The sequence below is a fragment of the Pleuronectes platessa genome, chromosome 2 (assembly GCF_947347685.1).
Source record: "Pleuronectes platessa chromosome 2, fPlePla1.1, whole genome shotgun sequence".
NCBI classification, from domain to species: domain Eukaryota; kingdom Metazoa; phylum Chordata; class Actinopteri; order Pleuronectiformes; family Pleuronectidae; genus Pleuronectes; species Pleuronectes platessa.
The window spans coordinates 16,264,910-16,282,128 of NC_070627.1; the positions used below are offsets into that span (position 1 = coordinate 16,264,910).

At 40.7% G+C, this 17,219-nt stretch overlaps 2 protein-coding genes across 9 annotated transcripts in view; one reads left to right on the forward strand and one right to left on the reverse strand.

Annotated features, from left to right (window-relative positions):
• LOC128446158 (inositol 1,4,5-trisphosphate receptor type 1) overlaps nt 1-11,443 on the reverse strand; it is a 65,809-nt gene extending 54,366 nt beyond the window's left edge. For all 8 annotated transcript variants that reach the window (XM_053429183.1, XM_053429149.1, XM_053429141.1 and 5 more), the window contains exons 1-3: nt 10,860-11,443; nt 9,402-9,522; nt 6,669-6,739 (exon numbers count right to left, since the gene is read on the reverse strand). In XM_053429183.1, the coding sequence (XP_053285158.1) occupies nt 6,669-6,739; nt 9,402-9,493 (163 nt within the window). In that variant the 5' untranslated portion in view covers nt 9,494-9,522; nt 10,860-11,443. The remainder of the gene's footprint in view (nt 1-6,668; nt 6,740-9,401; nt 9,523-10,859) is intronic.
• A 1,001-nt stretch (nt 11,444-12,444) lies between these two features.
• sumf1 (sulfatase modifying factor 1) lies at nt 12,445-17,053 on the forward strand. Its single transcript, XM_053429207.1, has 9 exons — nt 12,445-12,774; nt 13,723-13,896; nt 14,054-14,128; nt 14,588-14,670; nt 14,812-14,934; nt 15,043-15,157; nt 15,508-15,621; nt 15,707-15,766; nt 16,277-17,053. The coding sequence occupies exons 1-9, from the start codon at nt 12,490-12,492 to the stop codon at nt 16,376-16,378; spliced, it is 1,131 nt and encodes a 376-aa protein (XP_053285182.1). The 5' UTR covers nt 12,445-12,489; the 3' UTR covers nt 16,379-17,053.
• Nucleotides 17,054-17,219: the final 166 nt, after the last annotated feature.

The window sequence follows — 17,219 nt, forward strand, 5'->3', positions numbered from 1 at the left end:
CCCTCCTTTCTCCTTGCTGAATTCCTCTAACCATGTCATTCTCTCCTTCGAAGTTAATGGCCCCTATCTTCCAAAAAATCTTCCTCCCACCCCACCTCCCTCTCACACCCCAGATCAGAAATGGTTTACTTAAGCTCGACCCAAAATACAGTTGGAAAAACTAAGAAAAGGAAGTGAAAGAGAAATGGGGAAGACAGGAAGAGAGTGAAAGAATGTGAGACAGAGAAAGAGAGCACAAAGAGAGAGGGTGAGACCTGGAGCTACTCGGTGCTGTGAATTGAGTAAATGTGTATTTGTTACGCTCATGGGTTCACACAACGTAGATAAAAACAGAAGACTGTGTTCTCGCCGGAACTGGATCGAGCTCGAAAGTGTAAAAGACAAATGAAGACTGACACTGGAGGCTCCTCTGTGACGAGTGAGCTGCAGCATAACTTGACACAGCCATTTTGATCATAATCTACAACCACACACACACAATTGCAGCATGTGATATATGATCAGCTCAACACTCGAAATTTGCCTTGAAAAACTCAGTCAGCTGGGAAACATGTCCCGTCAGTAATGCTGGGATGTGAGGTAGGAATTCCTGTAGGGTTCAGTGCACAGGGGAAGTTGTGGGACTGGTCCAGAGGGCAGAAAACTCAGGGATTCATTAACGTCCCTGCAACCTAACACAAGAGTTTACTACTGGCACTGCCACCCCATAAACCTGACTGCATTTACCACAGACATATCAATTGTCAGGCCATAAACAAACCTGTGTTCTCTGCTGGCTGTCCCCTGTGCACTACATAAATGATAACCTACTATTATAGCTGCATGCTGATTAGAAAAGATAAACATACACAAGCCTTTATTAGCAAACTGTAAATCCAAATAAAGTGTTTCAGTTCTCTATTAAAATGAAAATGCGCTTGCAAGTTTATCTTCAACCCTGTGTTTAAAGTAATTTCAGTGCTAAGATCAAGTCCTTTTATTAAAACCTCAAATGAAGAGGCACAATACAATAGTTAAAAAGTATAGCACCCAGTATAAACAAACATTTTAAACACTCATAAGATCCTTCCACTTTGATCAAGATCCAAGAATTATTCGCTATTGGAAAAAATGGGGGAAAACTTCAAATGATGTTAAAGAAATTGATAAATCCTGGATCTGCTCCCTGATCTTTTACCAGCTCCTACATTGAATTTGTTCTTTAATGACCCATACCACATCCTTCCACAAAGATCCAATGTAATCCGCTCTGGACGTTTTGCACAATCGTGCTTACAAACAACAAACAAACAAATAAACAAACGCAGAGGGGTGAAAACATAACCTCCTTTGTGGGGTTAATAAAGACTGACAACACTCCATCTGTGTAATTCACAATGGCACACAAGTATGGTGGTCATGGTTTCTTCTGGGCAGAATTAGTTGAGACTATAAAACTTAAATTTCCACTTCTTCCCCTCTGTCATTAAAGCAGCTGGAGCACATCATGTGAGAGAAATCCTTACATGTCCACATCACAAAAAAGTCTTCAGTGTTCAGACACAGGCAGTGAGGCCGGCTTGTGCCTCTGGAACCGATCTGACCAACTCGTCCCTGCAGTAACACTGTGGAGCCATAAACACATTATACTGCCCCTATTCTGTTTTAAATCAACAATATCTCCAGTGACCTGGTTTGCACAAAGTCCTAGGTTATTTATCATGTTGGCAAAATTATACAGGAAGCAACTAATCACTTGTTGTACATCTAAGACAATAAATTGCTCTACCAACAACATGTTCCCCTGATTGTTTCCTGCCAGAGCTCTCGTCGCTCTGAAGACAGGAAAGCAATACATGTTTCTATTAGCAGAGGAAGGGACTGAAGACAGAACGGTTTCTGGTGTTTATCTAACATGAACCACCCAGCTAGTCTGCAGTGTGTCCGACAGTAACAGTGGTTGGGGCGGACAGCAGGTAGGTGGTTGCAATGCTGCAGAGCGAGGCATAGTTTCAGTATGAATCTGCACTTCAAGAAACATCTGATGAGGGCAAACAACCCAATAGTTGCAGATAAGTGAAGACTGGACTATAATGGTTTTCACATGCTACTGGTTTAGCAATGATAACAATCTGATCTTGATGTTGTAACCATCAAATGAGAAAACTGTTCCCACATCCAATCGCCTAAGAGATAAAAGTATAAACTAGAAGGCCCAGGAGTCTCTCTATGAAACCACATTTAAATTCACTATGATTTGGTTTTGCACCAAATTACACACACTCATAAATATCAGCCCCTAAACTTTTTTTTTAATCAAGATCAATGAATTATTCTCTGAGAAATCGAGAAAAATGTCAGAAAAACACCCTGTCTCGCAATGTTATAGAAAGGGGAAGAAAATATGCTGGATCCGCTCTCTGATCTGCACCAGGATTTAACGGCTTCATCCTTGAGTCATGCTGCACCCCTCCACCAACTTTCACCAGGATCTGTTTGGTAGTTTTTTGCAACATCCTGCTCACACAAGCAAACAGACAGGGGTGAAAACATATCCTCCTTGGCAGAAGTAATGACAGACTGTGATGAAAGTGACTGAAAGCAGTGTGCTTCCCCTGCCTCGTGTGCAGGCTCCAGCTCGGTGTGCTCTGCTGATCTGTGTGGAGGTGTGCAATGGTATTTCAAATGCAGTCTGGGGTGAGACACTAAGCAAAGCGTCCTGATGTCTCAGAGTGTGCTCTCAAGCGTGAGTGAGATTGTGTGGAGGGTGCTTGTGTTTACATTGGGAGGAAATGTTATGCATACCTCAGCAGTGACAGTATAAGAAGCGATGGACATGGCTATAGTCTGGCCTTCTGCCCTTACAGCGTCCACTTAGCGGTATTATCTCTGCACAAATGTCACAGCTGAGGAGGAGGAGGGACAGGAGAGCTTTTGTGCTGCCAGAGGTGACTCAGTGTCCTCCAATCAGAAGTTCCAAAAGAAGTTTGAAGAAAGAAATACGTATAGATATCTAAGAACAAAGCACACGCAACCGGACTGTTTGCAGCTACTTAACCAGGGAGAAACCTGCTTCTTGTTTGGTTTAATAACGTTTCACACTCCTTCAGACTTATCTATGACAACATCATGTTCTATTCCATATTGATTCTAAGCAGGTCTCTGATATGTCCAGAACAGCAGAGTGTAAATGATGAAATTAAGTGTCTTCAATATGCGTCATAAAAAAAAGAAACCTCACTTTTGAGTATGTTGTTGATAGAGGCTGTTGTTCTACATTGCATAAAGGACAGGGGCGGGCTACTTTAAAAAGAAAGGTTAAGCTGTTTAAAAGCTATGTTTAAAAGTCCTCATTTGATTTACATGTATGTCATTGTTTCCTGTTAGTATAAATCTAGTGTCATGTTTTCTTGAATACTAACTGTAAAACATCACGATACATTTTCGTTCATGACATTTTGACATAAAAAGCACAGATTTCACTAAAAAGGGCACAGAGAGCACACACCTCTGCCAAGTCTGATTGGCCACTCAGTGTATCTATTGAAACCAGATACATATTATATCACGTACACAGAAGTTTCCTGCAAACATTAAACGCAGGCATGATATCCATTCTCTTATATCGCTGAGAGGAATATTTGCTATTGTATCCGCCTGATTCTTTTCAAAGAGATATCTGCTTTTTTCCTTTATCTTTGCAAACAGACAAACAGCAATAAAGCATAAACTCCTTTGCAAAGATAATAATAATATTAGCCATGGCTTCCATTCAAAATATGACTGCCATTGCAAAACGGTGCTACAGCATTTAACATCCATGCATGAAGCTATATATAGCTATATATAGGTCTGTAGAGATTTACAAGAATATGGGTGGAAGCAGGAGCAGCAGGGGCTGAGATATCCCAACTTTGTATAGAACCATCTTCACCTCTTACTGCCTCTTCTAGTCAGGAGCAGCTGACACGTGTGAATCCACTTCAGCAGTGTGCTGTGTGTTCAAGTGTGCTGTTGAATCAGCATCGCTTGGACTCAAAGCTTCAGCCACAGCTTCATGTTTTCATGAACATGTTTTGTATACGGATATTGAAAAAAGGTTAAACTGTTACAGGAACATTGAGGTGATGTCATTCTGTGGGTCTGATTTAGAGCAGGACATCTGAGTGGTGATGAGATTTAGAAGTGAGCCGAGGGAAAAATGAGTGTGCGAAGATGGAAGATTACAGGAGGCAAAGCGATAAATGAAAGTCTTTTAATCTGGCTATTAAGTGAGCCAGTAGGCAACTCCCTCACTACCTTCACATGTCTACTGCCAAATCCGGGAATGACTTAAACTTAAAGCTAAACTGATTTGTTTCTCACTGGTCTTGTATCTTACAGGCCAATTCAAAGCCTGGTTACTAGAGCATGAAAGATATGTCTGTTTGCTGATATTTTCGGACAATATGATTGTCTTTAACAGGCAGCAAGGTATGGCTATGGGACTATACTTCTCTAAAGATGGTGATGCAGTTTCTGCAATACCTTCACAGCAAAAAATAAGCGAGGTCTATATCATATCAGCATCTGCGTTTGGGTTTGCAGATAAGAGCCAAAATGAAAACTTATTTTATTTTTGCTCTGTAGTTTTTAATTTGACTAAATAAACAACACAGAAAAGATGTGCATTTACATCAAAAAAGTACTTCTGCCCCCAAATATCTATACAGGTCGGGCTCGACTGTTGATAGTGGAGAGATATGACCACACTGATGCTGAGTAGACTACAAAAATACTTCTAAAGTTATTGGACAAGTACAAACAATGCTACAATGTTTTTTTGCCATCAGTGTAGATAAAATGAATAAACTCGACAGTCCTTGAAAGCTACAGTAACAGAGATAGAGACAAAGAGACTCATGTTTCATGTTGCTGCAGGCGTGGAGGTATCAGTCTGCACTCTGTGTTTACTGGGCTGACAGTAATCATCTCTGGGGGAAGATAACCTGTCCTGTGACACCAGAGACCCAGTGAAGAGTGAGAAGTGTGGGTCACTGCTCCAATCAAAAGCTTTCTACTTTCTAAATATAGAGTGAATTCCTTTATACATTTGAAACAGCAGTTAGAAGCAGATAGCCCACTTAATACAAAGTGAGTGGGTGTGGACATGGTATGGATGTGAGCAAACACAGTTCAGAGCCAAGGTGAAAAAAGTTCGAAATCAAGTTGAACATTGCAAAAGCCAAACCATTTGAGAAAAAGCCCCCAAAAGAATTGCTTTACTTTAAATATCCATTTATATAGAGTTACCAGTATGTAAAGTTGCACTTTTAAAAATAAAATGTAATTCTTTTCTCAATTACATTAACAGCGGATAGTTTTCATGAAGAACTATAGTTGATGCCCTGAGGTTGTATGCCTACACCAAACAGTGCCTTTTTACTACACCATTTTTTTTCAGGACAAATATGAGGTCAGAGTGACTTGTGATCTTAACTGAAATCTAATCAGTTTAACTTCAAGTCAAATTGACAAAGGGTCAACATATGAAAAAATTACCTAGAGACATAATTGAGATATAACGTTATAGAGGCCAGAAAGAGGTTTTATGAGGCCATTGTTGCCTTGACCTTTGACCTTTGGTAACCCACATCTAATCAATTAATCTGTGAGATTAAGTGAACATTTGTGCCAAATTTGAAAGGATTTCCAGCAGTTGTTCCTAATATATCATGGTCACAAGAAAAAATATGCTTTGAAAGGTCACAGCGACATTGGCCTTTGACAAAAATGTAATCAGTTCATCCTTGAGTCCAACGGAACCTTTGCACCGAATCTGAAGAAATTCACTCAAGCTGTTCTTGAGATATCGTGTTCACAAGAATGACTGAATGGAAAACCCCAAAACATAGCTCCCCCAGCCACTGGCTGTCACCAGCACAGAGGGATGAAGACCTGAATGTCCAATAAATAAATCGTAATAGTTAATAATCTTTCTTTCTGTTTGTCAATTGACAAATTGATTATTCAACTAATTGTTTCAGTTCTTAACTTCTTGAACAAGATTAGTTTATTAAGATCTTAAACTAGTCAAGTTGTTAAAACTATGAAACATAATTGATCTGAAAACATACAAAAATGTTAATTTTGGAAAAAACCTGTAAATAGAAGCATCTTGCTTGTTCTATTTCAAGAACCTGTGACATTTCCCAGATGCACTCAATAGACTATTTTGACACTATACTCTGTGCACAATGTGGAGCAAGGCCTCTCCCCAGAGATATAAACCTCTAGCCTGAGAACTGAGGGTCATGAGTTCTACTTCCTGTATGAGAGCTAAAAATAGCGGGTTCACCCGCAGAAGCGTCTCAAGGTTTTGTTTGGGAAGCAGCTTTTTGTGTGTTGTTTCCATCAAACCAACATCAGAGCTGATTCTCTCCATCTGCCTCTACTTACACAGACGAGGTGTACAGGCAAGCACACATACACATAGCATGGAGGCAGAGGCACACAAACACACACAGACAAACACACAAATACACACAAACACAGAACCCATTAACATAGTCAAAGGCAACCCCTGTTTGAAACACAGCATAACACATTCAGCAGTGTCTCTCACGGACCCCACAGTATAAACACAGCAGTCAGTGTGATGAGATCAGGCCTCGGGAGGATGAGGGGAGTCGACTCTCTCCATCTCTTACCTCTGAACTTCTTTGGAGGGTTGTTGAGGTCCCCTGCATCGGGCTGGACGACGCAGCGGTCATCCACCAAGCTGTGGAGATGAACACAGAAAAACACTATTAACTAATCCCCTGGCCACCAGTCAGTTCGGGGCTCTGGGTTTTGGACATCTCTAACTATATGTGTGCTCATTGCTTTGTATAGATTGCGGTGAATCTTTTTGCAAGTACATTAAGTCGATTTCACTTTCTGCCAGATTAAAGCCAGTCACTGACGACACATTCAGCTGACAGGTTTTCACATTAAAGTACTGTAGGGCTGCATTGATAAATAATGATTACCATTATTTGTTATTTATTCTGGAGCTGAAATGGTACGGAGATAATCAATCATTAAATCAACGTAAAATGAATCTACAACCGTTGATCATTTCATTGATTTGGTCAAATATGTTTTTAGAATAAATCAGTCGATACAGCCTCAGAAATGTGAGTTTGTTGTTTTCCTTCATCCTCCATGATAGTAAACTGAAAATATGTGCGGAGTGTTTGCCAGCAAAACCCAAATCTGATTATTCATGAGTGGAAATACTCAAAATAATTGATACAGCTGATTCTGAATTTGTTTTTTTCAGGGGGTGTACAAGTGCATATATGCAACTGGAATTGCTTGTTTTGCCGCCTATGTACACGTGTACAACTCCATTTGACAACCTGACCTGGATGACCCAGAATCTTTACATGAACGTGGCAGAAACTTCCATTTTTGTTCAATCTTGAATACGTTTAAAATTAACACTAATATAAAACCAGTAAAGCAATATAAGAAAGCAGCAACACTTGCATTTCCTGTTTGTTAATTAAGAGCTCTGAACCCTGCCTCTCAGTAATCAGTAATTAAATAAATCTGGATTACGTGACCTGTGGGCCAACTGGAATATCTGGTGACAAATTTAGCTTTAACTGGCTCAGAATAACACTGAGCTGGACTCCGGCCAAATCCCACATCCATTTCAAGCCTTTTTCCCGGGGAATGTCTATAGTTGTCCAAACAGACCTGTCTGCTGCTCCTCTCCGTGCACCTCACAGAGCCGAGCTGCAGACTCAGTTAAAAGCTGAGGCAATATGCGGGGGGAGGAAGAACTTGTACAGTACATGTTTGATGCCCCTGATCCCTGTCAGAGCTGTCGTTGAAGGACAAAAGCTTAATATTGACATATTTGAACAAACTGGTAAAGTATTTTTTTGGGATCACTATGCAATTTCTTACATTTTTAACCTTTTATTTGCTCACAGGCCTTTCTCTCTGGGGACCCCAACAGGAGCTGGGAATGCTGCTCGTCAGGATGAGTTCATAAGCTCAGAAAGTTATCTTCCTTTTCTTTCCACGCGGTTTCTTTCCGTAATCTAAGATTTGGAGAATGCTGCTGGGTTGGTGGTTGTGTGAGGCTCAAAACCAAATACATTTTGTAAATACGTGCTTGTACGCTTGTGGGCACCAAAGTGTGTGTGTGTGTGTGTGTGTGTGTGTGTGTGTGTGTGTGTGTGTGTGTGTGTGTGTTTGTGTGTGGGATACACTGGAGCTTGAGAAAGGCCCCAATGTCTCAATGGTGACTCAGTCTTTGTTGTAGGTCATTCCATTTTTCATGAGCAAGGGGGCGGAAGAGGAGGCGCTGGACACTGAGCTGAGAGCTGATATCACATACAGCACCTTGTTATATATATATATATATATATATATATAAAATGTTTTTTTCTACTAGCAAAAATAATATTGCAAGAGAAAAGTGTGAACTGTAATGGCACTCAGCAGAGCACATACATTCGCCAGGGCCCAACAGTCCCTTTAAAATTCAATTAAGCAATTACACAACAGTGAAAAAAAAGATCTATCCTACAATGTAAAATAAAGTGCTAAAAATAATCATGGATCAGCATCCGAATTGAACAGATTCTCCCCTGTCCCAGACTAAATCTCTACACCAAGTTGCACGGTCATTTGTCAAGTAGTTGTTGTGTAATCCTGTTCACAAACACACACAAAAAACCGCAAAGAAACAGAGGGGTGACAACATAACCTTCTTGGTGTAGGTAATAGTAACTGCACATCTGATATTTTAGTGATACCTTAACACCATTATAATGATATTTGGAGTTCAAAATCAATGTGCCTCTTACTTCTAGAAAATCTGGTCTAGAAGAGCAGGTCTGTTGTGTTTCCGGTGTGATGTACACAGAGGGAAACAACACAATTCGCCTGCTACTGTGCAGGTGAATGAATGGCTTTGAATAGAGTTTTACCATTAGTGTCTAACTCTGCCCTTCACACCCACACCTGCCATGCCATCACAAACACACACACACACACTTAATCATTAACTCTGCATTTTCCACCGCTGCATTTCCGTTTCTCACGGCACTGTTAGTGATGTTGTGATCAAAAGCACCTCTTCAGAGGTCGACCCCTATTTCCACTTCAAAATTGCATCCATTAATCTCTTAGTTAAACCCATTCTGCCACTGACTGTGGGAACTGATGTCTGGGTGATGCATGCTAAATAATGTTCATCAGGAATCACACCGATAAGACCCGGAGGAAAAGCTTTCACCAAAAATCGGTGTCTGACTAAAATTTGTTTTTCTAACTTTGCAAAATCTCTGACTCCCTTTCCCTCTGAGTCCTGCTCAGCTTGCAGGGAAGTGTAAAGTGGGCCCTCACACACACACACAGACACACACACTGTGTGGACGTACCCCAGTGTGCTGATGAAACCGTTGGTGGATCCCTCTGCATACATGGAGCAGATGTCCCCGATGTGAAGGAAGCTGGACATCTTATCCGACATGGTGGACACACACACACACACGGGAACACCTGCAGCAGAGGACAGAAGGGAAAACACGATTAAATATCTCACATCGTGCTCTGCGTCCTAAACATGTTACTGCCACAACATGCATTCATTCATTCTGTTTGTTTTGGTCCAAATGTTCAATTTCCACAAGAAATTTGGTACATAAAGTAAAGCAAGACAAATATGTATATGAAGACCAAAAAAGATGGAGGCTGAAGCAATAGCTTATTCTGCATACCCTTCATACACAGAATGAATTAGGTCGGCTGTCATATAGAGTCTGAAGCTTAGGATAGGTCAGTAAAGATACAACATTTCTTGTTTGTTTTTAAATGTAATCATCCCAGTTGTTAGTTTATCACCGTATCTTTAAAATTGTTAAACTTTGCTGTAGTTCCTCGTCATATTTACTCCAACAATGTACCAGAGACTAATTTATTTTTTCTTTAAGTGGTCCTTATCCTTGTTTTCAAACTCATCTCTTTCCCTATGTCAGTCAACCCTAAAATTAAAATTCGCTGGTTCACAATCATCACATCGATTGACAAGCCTTACAGCCTGCTTCTTTAATATGAAAATCTGATGTGTGTTTTCCGAGGAGACAATACAGTACAACGTGTGGCACTTCGACTCTGATGTTGTGTAATATTGAAATGTTGTTAACCACAATGCACTTGAAGGTATGACAGTAATTCTCTTGTGTGGCTGCAGAGCGCCCATGTTATGGGTGGCAGCGCAGGTATGGAAGAAAGGGTTCCCTGACACTACTGACACTGTCCTGCTGTGAGGATTTGCATAGCTGCAGGGACTCTCTCTGTCTGAAGTAACTGTGACCTGGGTGTCCTGTACTGAGGGTTTAGGAGTTTAAGGGTAATGAGCCACAAGCCACAGGAGCTGCTGTGTGATGTGGGCTCTGCAGGTTCACCTCACCCCGGTTTATCCTCCTGCTGTTTTTTCAATGTTTTACGCACCGCCTCACACTGGAGCGGTGCGTAAAACACTTTTCAAAAACCAATGTTTTGGCTTTGACTGCAGTTTGGATAATAATGACCGGTGAGGCTGTTAGAGCCAGACAACATGTGCATCTTCCTCACGGGCCTGCTTAACCTCTAAAACAAACATGTGAAACTTGACTAAGCAGAGCAGCAGGCTTGGCTGTAAATTTTTCTTTGGGTTTGTTTGAAAAGTGCATCCGCAATCACGCTGTTCCCAACAGTCCGACATTATGACGCTTATAATAAAGGTGACTATTATGATGAGTGGTCTCGTTGTTTTCCCCACACGAGCGTTCAGTCAACCATGTAAGGAGAAGTAAGGAGAGAGGAGGATGGCGAACAAGTTGTGCGCTCAACTTTACCTCGGCGGTGGAAGAAGCTCGGCGCCGCGGCTCCTTAGGACAACATGACCGCGGCTCCTCTCTGCGATCACAGCGGCTCTGCGGTTGTTTTGATTTCCTCCTGACAGCTCCGCCACCTCCTCTCACCGCCTGCTGTCGGTGCTCCGCGGCCGTGTTTCACCTCACCGAGGCGGGGAAGCGGCTCACACACTGGCTGCTGAGCTGCTAGGCTGCTGGGCTGCCTGGCTCACTGCCTGCTACTCCTCCTCCTCCTCCTCCTCTTCCTCTTCTTCCTCTTCTTCTGCTGCAGCTTCTTCTTCTCATGGGGTCCCAGTGTTGAGTGCTGGGAAATGATGTCCATGTGCATGTGGGCCCATCCTGTAGCACCGAGGAGAACTGAGCTGGTATCACTCCCACTGGAGGGCCTGGCTTGAAGAGCAGGGACAAGTAAAAAAAAAGTCAAATTTGTGAAATACTATCAATAGTGGGGTTTTTTTTATTGGCATCTGTAAGAAAGTGATTTTGTTTTTCTTAAATAAGTGGAATCTTATATATTTAGAAGCTTTACTCATCATTTACAGAAATGTGTGTGGGTTACAAAAAGTATGCACCGGTGCGTTCACGTGGTGTCAGGATAATCGGAAAAAATACCTTTCGGCTGGGAGAATTTACCATTGACAAATTGATTCAACTGAGAAATTATTTTATTATTTAATATTATTTAAATTTTTTTAGAGTCTCTTTATTTGTCAGTGTGCAAAAAACAAATATAATATGTACAGTCAGCCACGAATAGACACTACAGTCCAATTGTACAATGCTAAATCAATTAATGTAGTGATCAGTCAAATCATATTTCAATTAAATCCAATATAAATTTAAAAAAAATAATATTAGAGAACACATTTGGAGTAACATAAGAATATGTTAAAATGACAGTTAAAAGAAAAGGAATAGAAAAGAAATACAATTTCTGCAAATTTTGGTAAGAATAATTTATAATATATAATAATAATCCTTACGATTTCAATAGGGCCTCACTGTCTGTCAGTACCTGTCAGTGCTCGGTCCTTAATTAAACATCAATACAATTAAATAAAATAATAGTAAAAGAACAAAGACAGATAAACAGTTGTATTACCCAAGATCATACATGTGCAATATGCCTACTGTTTTACTGTTTATGTCTTGTTAACATTGTACATGTGTATCATTTATAGTTCCTTGTGTTCATATTGTACTTTTTACTTATTTATTGCCTTTCTTGTGTGTGTACTATCTTATCTTATCCTATAAACAAATTAATATGGTTTTATAATCAGATTTAAATAGTCTTAATGTGAACTTGTCAAATGCAACCCCTTTGTGACTTGCAAACTGTCCAACTCTCACAAACACTTTTAGCCAATACAGATGTCTTTATAATTAACCTGCACCTGTTTCATAACACTGATATACCTGTCAGATTGTTGTGTAAACGCTCTGGACAAATAAATACAACACTATATGTTTTGTTTACAACCTCCATGTTTTTCTCCACTGAACTTCACAACTTTGGATCTTCCGAGCAGCACCTGAACGCGCAGTGACCACAGTCAGCTGACCGACCATGTGACTTTTGCGGAAGTAAGACCGTCGACAACATGAGTGCATGTTGAGTCGATGTTTAGCAACAATGACGCGCTGCTTCACTTTGTTGCTTCTCGTCTCCGGATGTGTGACCAGACTCCCGTGGGTTCTGGGCTCGTGCGGAGCAGAACGAGACCTCAGCGCCGCGCAGGGAGCACCGAGCTGCGGCTGTGAGAACCTGAGGAGAGCCGCTGCTGCTGTGGAGCCTGTGGAGGAGAGGACATCTTCACCAGCAGACAAGTACTCAAGAGGAGCCAATGAGGAGCCGTCCGAGGCTCGGGGACACGAGAGGGACACGCTGAGTCGGGTAAACCACGTCACGTGACAACACGGCAACCTCCAGTTCTGCATCTATTGGACAGACTAGATGAGAGAAGGAACCATTGAGTCACTGGGATTTATTTATTGGTAACTTTCTTTACTTGACCTGAAAGATCACAGCAGAGTCAGTGTCATGGTTTGCTAAAGCCTGTCAGTGATGTGACTCATTAGATAGTTGCTGAAGTGCCTTTAAGCAAGACATTGCATCCTACTGGCAAAGTGTACAGATCAGATAAGGGCCAACCTTTTAGATGCTCTTTACCCCACAGCTGCAATTTAACCAAATCCTCCATCTTTAGTTTGGTGCACAACAATCTGCCTGTGGCTCGTGGGTTGAATGTAACGACTTTGAATGGGAAGTATTGAATTGAATTATCCTAAGTTTCCTGCAATTAGTCTCTACCTGTCTTTTTGCAAAACGTGTTCTTCTGTTATGGGGATTATGCTTTCATGGGTTTGTGGGCTCTACTCAGTGTCATTCAAGTATTTTATTCATTTTTAACTTTAATGTGTTTTCAGCTTTTTGTTGCAGAGGTTGTCGTATCTTACTCGTACTAATGTCCTCTGTGTGTTTTGTTCAGCCTATTGGTCAGACAGCTCCAAAATAGTTACAATACTTAAATGTGATGATGTTTCCTGTTTTCAAAACTTTTTTTTCTTTTAAATTTTGTGAACTTCCTTCTCAAGTGTAAAGGAATAACAGATGCAAATTCACTCATTATCTACTCACCACTATGTCGCACTCTTCACCCGACCATCCATCAGCATAGTGTTGGTTAGATAATGAGTGAATTTTCATCTGTATTCCCTTACACTTGAGGAGGAAGTTGACAAAATGTGAACTTCAAAAAGTTTTTTAATTTGACTTTGTATTTTTGGGTGAACTATCCCTTTAAGATAGTGCCGTTCACAGCTCATCTGCTCCCACCTGCAGATGGTGCTGATTTCTGGAGGAGAGTTCCTGATGGGAACAGACGACCCGGGCATCCCTGCAGATGGAGAGAGCCCTCCGAGGCGGGTGAACCTGGATTCCTTCTACATGGAGATCCAGGAAGTCACCAGCAGGCAGTTCGAGAGCTTTGTCGGTGCCACAGGATATGTCACTGAGGTACGGGATAACATTAAATGTACGGTTAAATTCATTAAAAGCAGAAAAATCAATAACCTATATTAATCCAATTATTTGACAGTGATAATTTAAATATTTGAGGCTTTACGGGCATCAGCTAATGTTCCTTCCCCTTTTCATTTTTCTTTACTTTTAGGCAGAAAAATTTGGAGACTCATTTGTATTTGAGGGAGTTTTGAGTGAGACACTCAAAAACCAGATTACCCAAGCAGTAAGTACCATTATTAAACAGGTCTGTCTGTCTGTCTGTACTTCCGTCACATTCCGTCCATCCGTCCTTCCTTCCTTCCTTCCTTCCTAACTTTCTATCTGTCTATTGGATGGCTAGGTTGCTGTTGAATTAAATTGTCCACAGATGTGGTCTGGATATATAGCACTGTTTTTTAAGAGTCTTGTGGAGGTTCTTAGTTTGGTCGTACAAGGCCTGAGGCCTGACAAAAACCAGACATCAGGGAATGTGCACATGACAGCTTCATCTCTGTGTGCAGCCCCATCCTGTGGCATGTGTGCCCATTAGAGCAGCAATGGTAGAAACCATTAGAACCATCACAGTGCACTAAAGGCCTTTTTAGATGAATACTGAAGATGGAATGTAAGAGAAACTTTGAACAAGACTATCAGAGAAGCAGAATCTGTGTGTAGCAACTGTTTACTTTTACTTTGTTATTAGGTGGCTGCTGCCCCCTGGTGGCTTCCAGTCAAAGGTGCCAGCTGGAGGCATCCTGAGGGTCCAGACTCAAACATCACTGACAGGTAGAAACACAATTTGCTTCATATTCTAAAATCTTCACCATAATTCCAAGAATGCTCATTTTCATAATTTTTTTTATGAAAGAAACAAGGTGACTCATGAAACAGGAGTTCAGTGATTCACTTTAAAGCTGTTATTTGTAGACTGGACCATCCAGTTCTACATGTGTCCTGGGCAGATGCTTGCGCCTACTGCTCCTGGGCAAACAGGAGACTTCCTACAGAGGCAGAATGGGAGTACGCCTGCAGGAGCGGCCTGAAAGACAGGTGTGATATTTACTCATTAGGGGGAACATAAATTATATTGAAACGCCGATGCATCATCATACAATGTGTCCTTTGTCACTTTCCTCATATGCCTGCTCCTGCTTGCAGACTTTATCCATGGGGAAACAAGTTGACCCCAAAAGGAAAACACTACGCCAACCTGTGGCAGGGGGATTTCCCCAACCATAACTCTGGAGAGGATGGATACATCACAACTTCACCAGTAAGTCAACAAAAAAAAGATGGAGGAATGTTTGTGTTTGTTACAAATGTCTTTTTTTTTGTGGTCAGGGAGAAGGAGGAGTAACTCATGAGTCATGAGCTACTGTTGGAACTGGAAACCGCTTTATAAGGCAGCCACTGCCAATGAAATTGAAAATGCTGAGATAATGGCTAATTTCAGAGGTTGAATAAAGTCATCTTGCAACTTCCAAAAATATAATTAACAACATTAGAAATATCAATCATCTAGGTATTCAAATTAATATCCATTATTTTTCTAATAATGTGTCTGATTAAAATTCTTTAACTAGAACCTGCAGTCATACATTTTTATTTCTCCATATCCTGCAGGTGATGTCCTTTCCTGCCAATGGCTTTGGTCTGTATGACATGGTGGGGAATGCATGGGAGTGGACATCAGACTGGTGGACTGTGCATCATACCACAGACGAGCAGCACAACCCAGTAAGAAGACATTATTACCTCAAAGCTTTTTAATTTTCATAAGTTTATTGTGGTGCTGAAATTCCCTCATCCTCCTCTCTATCAGAAAGGTCCTCCATCAGGCTCAGACAAGGTGAAGAAGGGAGGATCATACATGTGCCACAAGGTAATTCAATTTAAATAAAAGCTGTTTTCTATATATTCTGCAGGGTCTTAAAAAGTCCAAAAGAAGATGAAGGTTTAGATGAAGAAACTGTTGAGCTACAATCGATTCTAATCTCTTTTTGTGGATGTAGCTTCAACAAGATTGAAAGATGTCAAATCTGTAGAGTACAAGATAACTCATGCAAACACTTATGGTGCATTTACTTAATCTGCCACAACATCTGAGCCGCCCACTGGGGACTGTTTGAGTTTGTCTGCCACTAGCATTAGTAGCCATGGTAATGCAGCTAATTTCATACAAAGAAGGCACAGAGGACGTCTTACACATGTTGGTGTATATGCTCAAACAAGGAGAAATATAGGATTTCTTTACTTTTCTAGGTAACCGTCTCATAAAAGCATTAAGAAATTAGAGATAGAGCTTTGGCTAAATAAACAGTGTGTACTTTGTCAAACCAGTTTCCATTGATAAGAAAATGATTCCACTGAATTTTCTTTCTCCTTCCTCAAGTCTTACTGTTACAGATACAGATGTGCAGCCCGTAGCCAGAACACTCCCGACAGCTCGGCCTCTAATCTTGGGTTTCGCTGCGTCTCTGAGGAGCGACAGTGACCTGACCTGCTTGTCTTCAACACACAGTCCCTTATTCCATCTGCTCTCTAACCCCAGTGTTGGAAGTAAAGTCCATGAAAGCAGCATTTGTATTTCAATAGTGAGGCTATTTATTAGAAGATGATTTAAAAGAAAAAGGAAGACAGGGCCTCAAACAGTTTGCAGTGGAGAATGTCCTAAAGGCTTTTTATTTTCTTTTAACCATTTTCTTTTTTGTAATTGAATATAAAACTCTGATGGTTTCTATTTTCCTAGCACAAGTAGCACTCCAGTCATTGTTTCTGCTTGTGTGGTTTGAATAACCTTTCAATAGCCAAGATCAGTGAGGTCCTGTAAATGTGAAAATAAGTTTTATCAGTTGTCATTATAAGCAAAGATCTGGTTGGAATAAAGGCTGAAATGTATTTCTTTATGTGTAATGACTCTGACATGTAAAATTTATGTAAAATATTTTTGTATAATGTTTTGGGAAACATAGATAAATTTGTGACAAAAGGGAACCCACAATGATCAATTATTGTCTTTGTCTTTCTGTGTGTGACTTGATTGTATGGTTGTGTGTCAGTGTGTGTACATATTTTATCTGATTAGATTAATTTGTTTGCTTTGTAATTCCTCTGCCGGAAATTGACACAATTTTCCTAAATGACCATAAAGAACGAAAAGCAAACCAAATGTTGTGTTAATCTATGGTGATGTAATCTCATTATGCTAAATGCTCTCAGTTTTACTTTGCTATTATTCCTTCCCACTGGTTATTGCCCCCCATGCATGTCCAAAGGTTTGTTATGTAGTATTCCACCAGAGGGCAGTAAAGCCTCAAATATTTGTCTGTCTGTCA

Coding starts and splice junctions, on each gene's coding strand:
- sumf1 (XM_053429207.1), top strand. CDS start 12,490: ATGTTGAGTCGATGTTTAGCAACAATGACGCGCTGCTTCACTTTGTTG. Junction 14,129..14,587: donor AAAACCAGATTACCCAAGCA/GTAAGTACCATT, acceptor CTTTGTTATTAG/GTGGCTGCTGCCCCCTGGTG. Junction 15,158..15,507: donor GATACATCACAACTTCACCA/GTAAGTCAACAA, acceptor CATATCCTGCAG/GTGATGTCCTTTCCTGCCAA.